Source organism: Rhinolophus sinicus, chromosome 14, assembly GCF_057876585.1.
Source record: "Rhinolophus sinicus isolate RSI-liver-muscle chromosome 14, RSI-T2T, whole genome shotgun sequence".
Classification (NCBI taxonomy): domain Eukaryota; kingdom Metazoa; phylum Chordata; class Mammalia; order Chiroptera; family Rhinolophidae; genus Rhinolophus; species Rhinolophus sinicus.
Window position 1 is genome coordinate 107,913,074 of NC_142514.1, and position 12,681 is coordinate 107,925,754.

The following is a 12,681-nucleotide window of genomic DNA, read 5'->3' on the forward strand; positions in this document are numbered from 1 at the left end:
GTAGTGGGCGGTTCAACTGCAGTGGCATCTGCTGTGGACAGCAGAGAAACAGCCGGTTTCAAAGAAGCCTCCCCTCATAGCGGAGGACCAGTAGTCCCAGGCCGGCTGTGAGGGGAAAACACAAGGTGCTTTTCAGATCTGTATGCATAGTCCGCTATCTACATATGATTATATTGGTATGTCTTCTCCCAAGGGTGAGCCTCTCTGTCACCCACCTATCTGGTGGTGGTGGTAATGACCCAGTTCTAGTTTTTCTTTCATGTATTCTTGTTACCTAGAGGAAGATATAGCCATATCCAGTCAATATAAACTTAACACTCTCTTGAAAAGGTTGTCTCAATAATCAAGTGAACTATGAACAGACTGACAATTAGGTTCGAGAACTCATCCTAGAAAAAGTGCCACGTACCTCACTGCTGAGCATCACGATGGTCACCTTCGAAGTACTCCCCTTGGGAAGCTACGCGCCCACACAAGCGCCTAGTCCACCCTTCAAAGCGATCGCGGACCTCCTTTCCTGGAATGGCCGTCAGAGCTGTCATCGTATTACCCTTGATGTCCCGAATGTCATCCAAATGTCTTCCTTGCAATATTTCCTTTGTCTTCGGGTAAAGAAAGAAGTCATTGGGGGCCAGATCAGTTTAGTTTTCCTTAAGTTTGAATTACGGGGTAGAGAAGCATCTTAATCTTGTCTGGGCTTCGACTCCTCGAGGTGGTCATTTGGCCCTTTGCTACACGACCATTCGGCTCATCTACAAATGTACACTTCATCCTCCACTGGTTACCTTTCCCAGAATAGCGTCTCCTCTGATCCGATAGGGAGCACCTTCGGAACATCTGGAAGCTTCTGCCAGCTGCAGGTAGTCTTGGCATTATTCCGAAATAAAGATACTCAGCTCTTGTCACTTCCTTTGGGGGGAGGGAGGTGTCACAAATGATATAGGACGCACATTTTATTCCCTTAGATACACACGCTTTTAGCTTGCGTTGACACCCTTGATGGAATTCTCTATGTGCTGAAATGTAACCACGGGTGTGTGTAAGCGGTACAATAGACTCCAGTGGAGTTGTATCAGCACTGTGGGACTGAACCCCCTCTGCCGTTTTGGGGTGTTTTTTAATCTTATTTTTGTGGATAATCTGGGTTACTCAATATCATCGTTCTAAAAGTCATTATGAATCTAACAAGATTAACTTTAACAAAAACTTGAACCATAACCTTTACTATTCAAGGATTTAACTTTAAGTCATTTTTACAGTATTATGTTCCGGCAATTCATTTGCATTGCCCACGATCATCTTTTCTCTTTCCAACTCAGATGACTTTTGTATCATTTAGTAACACTGTGTTTTTCCTACTGCTGGTCATGAAATGAATTTAGTGGGTCATAACAAGGAGTTTCCTCTTTTTTTTCTTTTTTTTTCTTTTTCCAAAGTGAAACATTTTATTTCAACGATACGTTTATCCCGGGGTGACCCCTGAGGAGCAGGGTCTCCCTTCTGCTGGGAGTTAAGTTCCCCACAGCTGTGCGGCCCCCAGGGGAGACAGGGCTGATGCCTGTCAAAAGGCGTTCCTGCTCCTGGCCCTGAAGCAAACACCTCCACCCCTCAGCAGATCCGGGAGCGCCCGCCGGGAGATCCACACCTCTGCTTGCCCCAGGTCCTCCCGCATCCGCTGAGGCCCCCTCTGCGTGCCCCTTGCCCCTGACTCTCCCTGCACGCGGCCGCGCGCCGCCCGGCGACCCCCGCTGGCGCGCGTGCGCGCGCTGGCGCGCCCCCGCGCGCTTTTGGCGGTCTCGGGCACGCGCGTCCATTGTTCCCTACTGCATCCCGGCAACAGGCCCAACGGTGGGCACTTCGCCTTCAGCCCTGTTGACAGCTGAAGGAGCTGGCTAGGAGCCTGCTGTCGAGCCAAAGACAGACCTCACCCAAGTGACCCATGGGCGGTTATCAGGGCAGGATCTGTCTCCCACGCCCGCCCCGGGCACCCGAGGGCCAGCACCACGGCGCTCGCCATGCCCACCGCGTTCACTGGGCCCGCCATCCTCACACAGCGGTCCGTGCCCCTCCGTTCTCTCGCAGGCCAAACTGCAGGTATCTGAGGAGTTTGCCTTCGTGCTTTCTCACAGCATCTCGGCGGCGATGTTCCATGCTCTCTCAAATGCTGCGCACTTTTCTGGGGTCCCTCATCTCAATCAGCAGGCATGGCCATCAGAGGGAAGCGGTGCTGTCGGCTCTGCACGCACAGATGGCCTGTAGCTCAGTGTCTCCGGTGGCCAATCAGGGAAGGAACCCTGATGGCACTGGGCGAGCACGGTCTGCTTTTAGGCCCCTGGGGGTCCAGGGAGGCCACTCAGTCTTCGTGCCCAGGCCTGGGACTCTGCGGAGAATCCTCCAGGCGACGAGCTCAGGAGACACGGGAAGGAACCCCGACGGCACTGGGCGAGCACGGTCTGCTTTCAGGCCCCTGGGGGTCCAGGGAGGCCACTCAGTCTTCTTGCCCAGGCCTGGGACTCTGCGGAGAATCCTCCAGGCGATGATCTCAGGAGACACGGGAAGGAACCCCGACGGCACTGGGCGAGCACGGTCTGCTTTCAGGCCCCTGGGGGTCCAGGGAGGCCACTCAGTCTTCGTGCCCAGGCCTGGGACTCTGCGGAGAATCCTCCAGGCGACGATCTCAGGAGACACGGGAAGGAACCCCGACGGCAGTGGGCGAGCACGGTCTGCATTTAGGGCCCTGGCGGTCTCTTGCCTCATTCCCAGGCCTGGGCTTCTGCAGAGAATCCCCCATAGGGAGGTCTCAGAAGACAAGGGCGACAAGAAATCCCAGACCTCCGTGCTAATCTCCTGCCCCAGAAGAAATGCCATCACGAGCTCATACAGCTCCACCCGAGGTTTCCCGCCTGCGCAGAGGAAGAGACGTACAGCCACAGCCACATCCCGTGCTCGGCTATTCCAGAAATCCTCCAAAAAAGTGAGCCAGGAGGGTCCTTCTCCCTCCTCGGCTCCCGGCCTTTCCCAGAAGTGCCAGCGTGAAAAGGAGGCAGATGGAACAAAGGGGCAGAGGCGAACCCGGACAGACGGCTCACCCACACGTGACGGTTCCAGGCCTCGAAAACGAAAGACTTGTCTTCTGCCGCGCAGGCGAGGGGACCCTGTGAGACTGCCAACACCCCCTGAGCTGGGCTTCCGAGTCACAGCGGCACACCTAGATGCGGAGAAGCAAGCTGCACTCCAGAGCATCCACAGAGCACTTCGGGGAGGTGAGACGGAGGCCATCCCAGACCTCAGTGCCATATGTGCTGTATGGAGCGGTCCTGCACCAGCTGTCCTTGCAGCTCCCAGCACGAATCCATAGGTGGCGAAGTACAGGAGGAAGCACGCCTGCTAAGGCCCAGTGACTCTCCCAGATTCTGCTGGAGGGGCTACCTCTGTGCATCTTTGTCACCCAGGAAGCACAGTCCACCAGGCTCCCTCTTCTGCCAGCCAGAGGCCCTGAAACGAGATAGCACCCTAACTATAGAAGTTTTAAGTCCCCTCACTATAGTAGTTTCCAGTCCCCTCAATAAGGAAGTTTTAAGCCCCTTCAGTATACAAGTTTTAAACCCCTCACTGTATGACTTTCCAGTCCCCTCAATTTAGAAGTTTTAAGACCCCCTCAGAATAGAAGTTTTAAGTTCCCTCAGTATAGAAGTTTTAAGTCCCCTCACTATAGAAGTTTTAAGTCCCCTCACTATAGAAGTTTTAAGGCCTTTCAGCATAGAAGTTTTCAGCCCCCTAGTATAGAAGCTTAAAGCCCTCTTAGTATAGAAGTTTTAAGCCCCCTCACTATAGAACTTTTTAAGCCCCCTCACTATAGAACTTTTTAAGCCCCCTCACTATAGAACTTTTTAAGCCCCCTCACTATAGAAGTTTTAAGGCCCCTCAAAATAGCAGTTTTCAGCCCACACCATAGAAGTTTCAAGTCCCCTCAGAATAGAAGCTTTAAGTCCCCTGAGTATACAAGTTTTAAGCCTCATCGGTATTGAAGTTTTCAGCCCCCTACTATAAAAGTTTTCAGCCCCTCACTATATGAGTTTTAAGTCCCCTCACTGTAGAAGTTCCCAGTCCCCTCAGAATAGAAGTTCTAAATCCCCTGAGTATACAAGTTTTAAGCCCCATCGGTATAGAAGTTTTCAGCCCCCTACTATACAAGTTTTCAGCCGCGTCACTATGTGAGTTTTAAGTCCCCTCACTACAGAAGATTTAAGTCCCCTCAGAAGAGAAGTTCTAAATTCCCTCACTGTAGAAGTTTTATGTCCCCTCAGTATAGAAGTCTTAAGAGCCCTCAGTAAAGAAGTTTCAAATCCCCTCACTATGGAAGCTTAAATTCCCTTACTATAGAAGTTTTAAGCCCCTCACTATGGAAGTTTTAAGCCCCATCAGTGAACAAGTTTCAAATCTTCTCACTATAGAATAGTAAGTTCCCTCACTATAGAAGTTTTAAGCGCCCTCACTAGAGAAGCTTTAAGCCCCCTCGGTAAGAAGTTTTCAGTGCCGTACTATAGAAGTTTTCAGCCCCTCACTATAGAACTTTTAAGCCCCCTCACTAAAGAAGTTTTCAGCCCCCTCACTATATGAGTTTTAAGTCCCCTCACTGTAGAAGTTTTCAGCCCCCTACTACGGAAGTTTTAAACCCCCCTCACTAGAGAAGTTGTAAGTCACCTCACTATAGAAGCTTTAAGGCCCCTCAGAATAAGTTTTAAACCCCCTCACTGTAGAAGTTTTAAGGCCCCTCAGAAGAGAAGTTTTACTTCCCCTCAGTAAAGAAGTTTTAATCCCCTCACTTTGGAAGCTTCAAGTCCCCTCACTGTAGATGTTTTAAGCCCCACACTAAAGAAGTTTTAAGCCCCCGCACTATAGAAGTTTTCAGTCCCATCAAAATAGAAGTTTTAAGTCCCCTCACTATAGAAGGTTTAAGGCCCCTCAAAATAGCAGTTTTAAGCCCACACCATAGAAGTTTCAAGTCCCCTCAGAATAGAAGTTTTAAGTCCCCTGAGTATACAAGTTTTAAGCCCCATCGGTATAGAAGTTTTCAGCCCCCTACTATACAAGTTTTCAGCCGCGTCACTATGTGAGTTTTAAGTCCCCTCACTACAGAAGATTTAAGTCCCCTCAGAAGAGAAGTTCTAAATTCCCTCACTGTAGAAGTTTTATGTCCCCTCAGTATAGAAGTCTTAAGAGCCCTCAGTAAAGAAGTTTCAAATCCCCTCACTATGGAAGCTTAAATTCCCTTACTATGGAAGTTTTAAGCCCCATCGGTGAAGAAGTTTCAAATCTTCTCACTACAGAATAGTAAGTTCCCTCACCATAGAAGTTTTAAGCGCCCTCACTAGAGAAGCTTTAAGCCCCCTCGGTAAGAAGTTTTCAGTGCCGTACTATAGAAGTTTTCAGCCCCTCACTATAGAACTTTTAAGCCCCCTCGCTAAAGAAGTTTTCAGCCCCCTCACTATATGAATTTTAAGTCCCCTCACCATAGAAGTTTCAAGTCCCCTCAGAATAGAAGTTTTAAGTCCCCTGATTATACAAGTTTTCAGCCCCATCGGTATAGGAGTTTTCAGCCCCCTCACTATATGAGTTTTAAGTCCCCTCACTATAGAAGTTTTAAGTCCCCTCACTATAGTAGTTTCAAGTCCCCTCAATTAGGAAGTTTTAAGCCCCTTCAGTATACAAGTTTTAAACCCCTCACTATATGACTTTTAAGTCCCCTCAATTTAGAAGTTTTAAGACCCCTCAGAATACAAGTTTTAAGTCCCCTCACTATAGAAGTTCTAAGTCCCCTCAATATGGAAGTCTTAAGACCCCTCAGGATACAAGTTTTCAACCCCTCACTATGTGAGTTTTAAGTCCCCTCACTACAGAAGATTTAAGTCCCCTCAGAATAGAGGTTCTAAATTCCCTCACTGTAGAAGTTTTATGTCCCCTCACTATAGAAGTCTTAAGCGCCCTCAGTAAAGAAGTTTCAAATCCCCTCACTATGGAAGCTTAAAGTCCCTCACTATAGAAGTTTTAAGCCCCTCACTATAGAAGTTTTAAGCCCCCTCACTATGGAAGTTTTAAGCCCCCTCACTATGGAAGTTTTAAGCCCCATCGGTGAAGAAGTTTCAAATCTTCTCAGTATAGAATAGTAAGTTCCCTCACCATAGAAGTTTTAAGCGCCCTCACTATAGAAGTTTTAAGCCACTCACTATAGAAGTTTTAAGTCCCCTCAGAATAGAAGTTTTAAGTCTCCTGAGTATAGAAGTTTTAAGCCCCTTCGGTATAGAACATTTCAGACTCCTACTATAGAAATTTTCAGCGCCCTCACTATAGAAGCTTTAAGCCCCCTCACTAAAGAATTTCTCAGCCCCCTCACTATATGAGTTTTCAGTCCCCTAAAAATAGAAGCTTTAAGTCCCCTCACTAAAGAATTTTTCAGCCCCCTCACTATATGAGTTTTAAGGCCCCTCACTATAGAAGTATTCAGTCCCCTCAGAATAGAAGTTTTAAGTCCCCTGCGTATAGAAGTTTTCAGCCCCCTACAACAGAAGTTTTAAGCCCCCTCACTATAGAACTTTTAAGCCCCCTCACTTAAGAATTTTTCAGCCCCCTCACTATAGAACTTTTAAGCCCCCTCACTAAAGAATTTTTCAGCCCCCTCACTATAGAACTTTTAAGCCCCCTCACTGGAGAATTTTTCAGCCCCCTCAGAATAGAAGTTTTACGCCCCCTCACTAAAGAATTTTTCAGCCCCCTCACTATAGAACTTTTAAGCCCCCTCACTGGAGAATTTTTCAGCCCCCTCAGAATAGAAGTTTTAAGCCCCCTCACTAGAGAATTTTTCAGCCCCCTCACTATAGAAGTTTTCAGTCCCCTAAAAATAGAAGTTTTAAGGCCCCTCAGAATAGCAGTTTTAAGCCCCCTCACCATAGAAGTTTCAAGTCCCCTCAGACTAGAAGTTTTAAGTCCCCTGAGTATAGAAGTTTTAAGTCCCCTGAGTATACAAGCTTTAAGCCCCATCGGTATAGAAGTTTTCAGCCCCCTACTGTACCAGTTTTCATCCCCCTCACTATAGAACTTTTAAGGCCCCCTAGGAATAGAAGTTTTACTTCCCTTCAGTAAAGAAGTTTTAATCCCCTCACTTTGGAAGCTTCAAGTCCCCTCAATGTAGAAATGTTAAGCCCCCTCACTATAGAAGTCGTCAGACCCTCACTATAGAAGTTTGAAGCACGCTCCGTATAGAATTTTAAGCCCCCCTCAATAGAGAAGTTTTAAGCCTCTTCAGTATAGGAGTTTAAAGCCCCCTTAATATAGAAGTTTTAAGCCCCCTCAGTGAAGAACTTTCAAGTCTTTCACTATAGAAGAGTAAGCCCCCTCACTGTAGAAGTTTTAAGCCCCCTCACTGTAGAAGTTTTAAGCCCCCTCACTATGGAAGTTTTCAGCCCCGTGTCGTGCGGGACGGCCTGCGGGATCTATGCTCCCGCCCCCCACATAAGAACGCAGGATGTGGTGAGGCCAAAAAGGAATACCCACAGAGCCATAGATAGGGGAGTCATACCACTATGATCTCACTGGAGGCTGGGTTCACAGGACGTGCGACCTGCTGTCCGCTTTCCGGCCAACCGACCGACTCTCCTTGAGTCTCTTCGAATCTCCTCCACTTCCCTCGACTCTCCTCCGTAGCCGTGGCAGTTATATTAGTGGCCAATGGCTCAGTGGTTACAGCTGACGGCCAACCAGCCACAGCTAAGACGGCCATCTACCACCCGAGCCAACAGCCCTCCACCTGAGGCCGAGAGCCTGGAAACTGCTCTCTGGGGCTCTGTCCCCACACTCCACCGCTACAGGGTCTCCCCTCGCAATCTACTCGACAAGCGTCTTCCGCGAGGGGCCCTGTGCGAGGAGCCTGGAGGTGAATGCAATATCCTGGGCACAGCCAGGGTTTCTCAGGGCACCACCAGTCCTTCGGGGCACAGCCGGACTTCCTGGACTTCTTCGGGTACCACCAGTCTCCTCCTGCCCTCCTGGCAGGTGGTACTGTCGCACGGTAACCACGCGCCAAGGCTGCGGCAACACTTGAGGAGGGTGGTGAGCATGCCCGCGTGTCACCGCTTTCACCACCCGGATCCAGAGACGGAACTCTCCTACCGACGACTTCGGTAAGCTGAGGCCATGTAGCACGTCCACCGCTAGAATATACTCCGGAACGGGGGAGACTTAAACCTTTTAGGTACGAGGGGGAAGCCTTCCTATAGCCAGTGGTAAGGAAACGGCTTTCACGGTCACAGTCTTCCCCCCCCCCCCCCCTCGTAGCCATCAATGCAGATTGCTGGTCCGGGGAACAGTTCTGCGTTCCCATAAACAAGACTGCAGTCTGAGCCAGTGTCAACTAGGGCCAAAACCCTCTGCACATTAGAAGGGGACCAATGTAGGGACAGTTCCACGTGGGGCCTCCGGTCCCTGCTCGTCCCCTCTGACCGGGTACCTTGGCCCCACCCCTAATCAAGCTGAAAGGAGTCGGCCTCAAGCGGCTGCATGAAGTCCTGGAGGAACACGGGTCGGGTCGCGCTTTCCCAGACTTCTCCCTTAGGCTTCTCCGGAATTGTTGTTTCCAAAGTTCCAGCAGGAGTGCATTGGGTTGTCGGTCTATTTTCTTCCGATCGACCCCTGCTGCCACGAGATCACGCCACATCCGTGCGCGCGTTACTCTCTGAGGCCCGCGACCTCGCCCCTTTACCTTTGGTTTGGGCTTCCAGGTCTCAACTGCGCGGACCTCCTGTCTTAACTTCCTTCGCCTCCGGCTTTCAACATCCCCTACGGTGGCCATGGCAGTTGTAACTTCATGGATCCGTCGCCCCACATACGGTGTAAGAATAGCCACCGAGGATCCCAAAGCACTCGCAGGTGCAGTATCCAAAACCAGATCTCTCCTGCTGGCTGTTAAAAGCTCGTCATCCGGCCCCTGCATGTTAAGGTGAAAACTAGCATGTCTCATACCCATCTCACGGATGACCTGCGTAAGTTCCGTATATGACTGCCATTGACTCACAGTGTCTGGCAGCTCGCCAGCCTGTCCCCATACTGTGCGTACCGCAGCAGTCAGCCACTCCATTAGAGAATGGTTGCCCTGGTCGTGGGCCAACCTATGGCAGTGCTGTAACCTTTGTCGCAGGGACGGATGCACTGTCACGAAGGCTAGCTTTTCCATCTCGCCTGGGGAGCAGAGAATGCTGTCTGCTCCCTCATCCCATAAACGTAGTAGCCAAGCCGAGACTGGCTCTCCAGAGCGCTGTCGGTACCGCCTCCCCAGCTCCTGCAACTCAGTGGGAGTGTACGGGGTGTAGGCTGTGCACTGGGTCACAGCTGGCTTGCCGGCAGCAACGCCCCCGGGGCCCAAAGGTTGCTCACGTTTTACCCTTTGCTTCAAGATTGGCCGGGCTTGGGGCTTGGGAACCACGTTGTCTCCACTCGCTTCCTCCGCCTCTAGCTCAGAGTCTCCACTGTGGGGCCCCTCTTCCAACAGGCGGACCCGAGCTTCCAGTGCCTCCAACCGGGACACCTGGTCCGGCACCTGGGCCATTTCATGAAGCGCGTTTTCCGTGTTGAGACTCAAGGCCGTGAGGAACATCCGGACCACGCGGCCAGGTGTAGCCCTCTCCTCCTCCGGCAACCGCTCAGCCAGAGCCTGCAGGGCCCTCTCCCCGCTGGCCGGAGAGCCGTCCATGTCCTCCCACCGCTCCTTGTGGATCCAACTCCTGAGAACAGCGGCCACCGGGCACCACACACTGTGCGGTGGCCACACGTCCTCCTGCCCAGAGACAGACTCCATTCCTACCTGGTCGGAATCTTGCTCACCGTGCCAGGTGTCTGAGTGGGTGGAGTCCTCCGCGGAGGATGTCCGCAACCCTCGGAGCCCAAGGCCGCAGCAGATCACCAAAATGAAGGCAACGCCGTCCATGGCCAAGAGGGTGGTGTGCCAGCTGGAGGCTTGAGTCTCCCAGGCAGAGCGTGCCTCCCGTTCCCGTTGTCGCTCCTCATGGGCCTCCCGAAGCTGGGCTCTCACACGCACAAACCGCTCCACCATCCTTCGGTAGGTTTTGGGGGCACCGTACCCCGCTTACGAAACTGAGCTTTTATACGTATAAACTGCTCCAGGACATTCCGGAGAGTTTCGGCCGACACCACACCCTGCTCGCTGCGCCATCTGTCGTGCGGGACGGCCTGCGGGGTCTCTGCTCCCGCTCCCCACATAAGAACGCAGGATGTGGTGAGGCCAAAAAGGAACACCCACGGAGCCACAGGTAGGGGAGTCGTACCACTACGGTCTCACTGGAGGCTGGGTTCACACGACGACGACGTGCGACCTGCTGTCTGCTTTGCTGCCAACCCACCCCACCGACTCCTCGACTCTCCTCAACTTCCCTCGACTCTCCTCCGCAGCCGCGGCAGTTATATTAGCGGCCGATGGCTCAACGGTTACAGCTGACGGCCGTCTACTACCCGAGCCAGCACCCCTCCACGTGAGGCCGAGAGCCTGGAAACTGCTCTCTGGGGCTCTGTCCCGACACCCCCTCACTATAGAAGGTTTAAGCCCCCTCACTCTAGAAGTTGAAAGTCCCCTCTTCTTCTCCCTCTGCTCCGGACCCCTCTGGTTGTTCCTCTCCTCCCTGACCTCAGCTAGTTCAACTCCCCCCCACCGTTTCAACCCGTTGTTCCCCCCCCTCCCCCCCGCATCACATTCCGATACTTCCTCCACCACTGCCCAGCTTCCTCCGGACCTTTCTTCCCCTCCTCAACCTGATCCGGGCAACCTTATGCACCCCCAGCCACCCAGATCCCTCTCAGGGAAGTGGCCGGCGGTGAAGGCCCTGTTGGGGTCCATGTGCCTTTCTCGATGACAGACCTGAGTCACATTGAATCTAAGCTAGGCTTCTTTTCTTCTGGTCCCTCCCGCTCTCCTAAAGAGTTCGAATACCTCACATCTATATTGTCCCTTCCACGTGTACTAACCCATGAGAGGGATCCTAGCATTCCAAAAGCTAGGGAGACAGCCCAATCCGGACCGGACCGCTTAAAGAGAGACCATATGGTTAATTGTCTCCTTCGGGGCACGAAGGCAGCCGTTCAGAAAGCTGTCAGTTATGAAAAAGTTAGGGAAATCTACCAGGACCGCCATGAGAACCCAGCTGTTTTATTCTCTCTCGCCTTTCAGAAGCCCTACAAACCTACACCAATATTCATGCTGACTCTCCGCATGGCAGAGCTGCCTTAGCCACGCATTTCGTCTCCCGGTGGGCCCCTGATATTCGCAGGAAGCTTCAGAAATTAGAGAAGGGTCCTCACCCCCCCCTCCCAAACAGATCTTTTAGCACCGGCCTTTAAGGTCTTCAATAATCCAGACGAGGAGAGTAGACAGGCCCATACCCAGGCCTTCCAGATGGTTGCCGCAGCAGTTTCCCAGGCCGTAAGTTAGGCCGGGCCTGCCCCAAAGGAAAGAACTGGGACCCCAATCCTCTGCGCAGCCTAATTACCAAGTGCCTGCTTTAAATGTGGCCTCCCGGGACACTGGAGCCGCTCTTGCCCTAACCCAAGGCCTCCTGCTAAGCCTGGCCACACCTAGGAGGCCGTGGTGGCCAGTGGACGTCAGATTGCCCTCCAGCCCCTCCATGTCTTTCCTTCAAGACACGGGGGCCACTTACTCGGCACTCCCTGAATTTTCCGGCAAGCTCTCTCCCTCCCTCGGCTCGATTGTGGGGTCGATGGGATACTTTCTCACCCCATAGCTACCCGCCAGAGGGACATCCTTTTAAGATTCTCCTCCCCGCGCTTCTCTCCCTCACTTTCGTTATGCACTGCAGGGGCCACCAAAGGGGCTCTGGCCTTGTTGCCATCGGTAACAACAAGGCTGACAGGGAGGCATGCCGGGCCATCCCCCGCAGGGCCATCGTCCACAGCTCTCTGGAGAGCCTGTTACCAGTCAGGGAGCCCTGGGGGGTGGGGGGGGGCCTGGCTTGCCTCCACCGGAAAACTGCCCCTACTATCCACGTCCCTCCTCCCTGTTGCCCTTTCCCGCCTCCGCGCTGCACCGCACCCCCCCCCTCCCCCGGGCTCCAACTTTCCTCAGCCCGTTTTGCTACCCTTACTTAGGTAAGTCTTCCCTCTTTCATCCTCCGTCCGACTCGGTCAGATTTGCCGCCGGATACAAGACCTAGCGCTAGGCCTGACCGTGTCCCGGGGCCAGGCCCCTGGGTCAGCCGTCGGCAGGGACGCCTGCCCCGGTCTGCACCCTTCCCCTCCGCGGGACCGCAGGAAACCGGCAGCGGGACGCCCTGCCGTTTTCCCTTGTCCTCTGGCTGATTAAGAGGGTCTAGACTTTACCTCCTTTTGCCCCCTATCCTGTACGTCACCCTCCTCTGCTATCTCCCCTCCCCTGGACAGGGGGACCGGGCAGACACTTTTTTAAATCAACGCCTCTCCCATTTTAGTTGAATCCGTCTCTAATCCAAGCTCTGAACTCCTGCCTCCACGATGAGAGGCCCCCCTCCCCCACCTTTTCCTTGAGGGTTCCTTTGGGATTTATTTTTTTGTTTTGTTTTGTTTTGTTTTGTTTTTAAAGATTGTATTGGGGAACAGTGTGTACTTCCAGGACTTTTTTCCAAGACA

General features: G+C 52.3%; 1 protein-coding gene across 1 annotated transcript; it reads left to right on the forward strand.

The window, feature by feature from the left end:
* Nucleotides 1–2,204: 2,204 nt before the first annotated feature.
* Nucleotides 2,205–3,697, forward strand: LOC148755780 (putative POM121-like protein 1). The gene is made up of 2 exons (XM_088789860.1): nt 2,205–2,255; nt 2,615–3,697. Exons 1-2 carry the CDS (start codon nt 2,205–2,207, stop codon nt 3,356–3,358), a joined length of 795 nt encoding a protein of 264 aa, XP_088645986.1. The 3' UTR covers nt 3,359–3,697.
* The last annotated feature ends 8,984 nt before the right edge of the window (nt 3,698–12,681 follow it).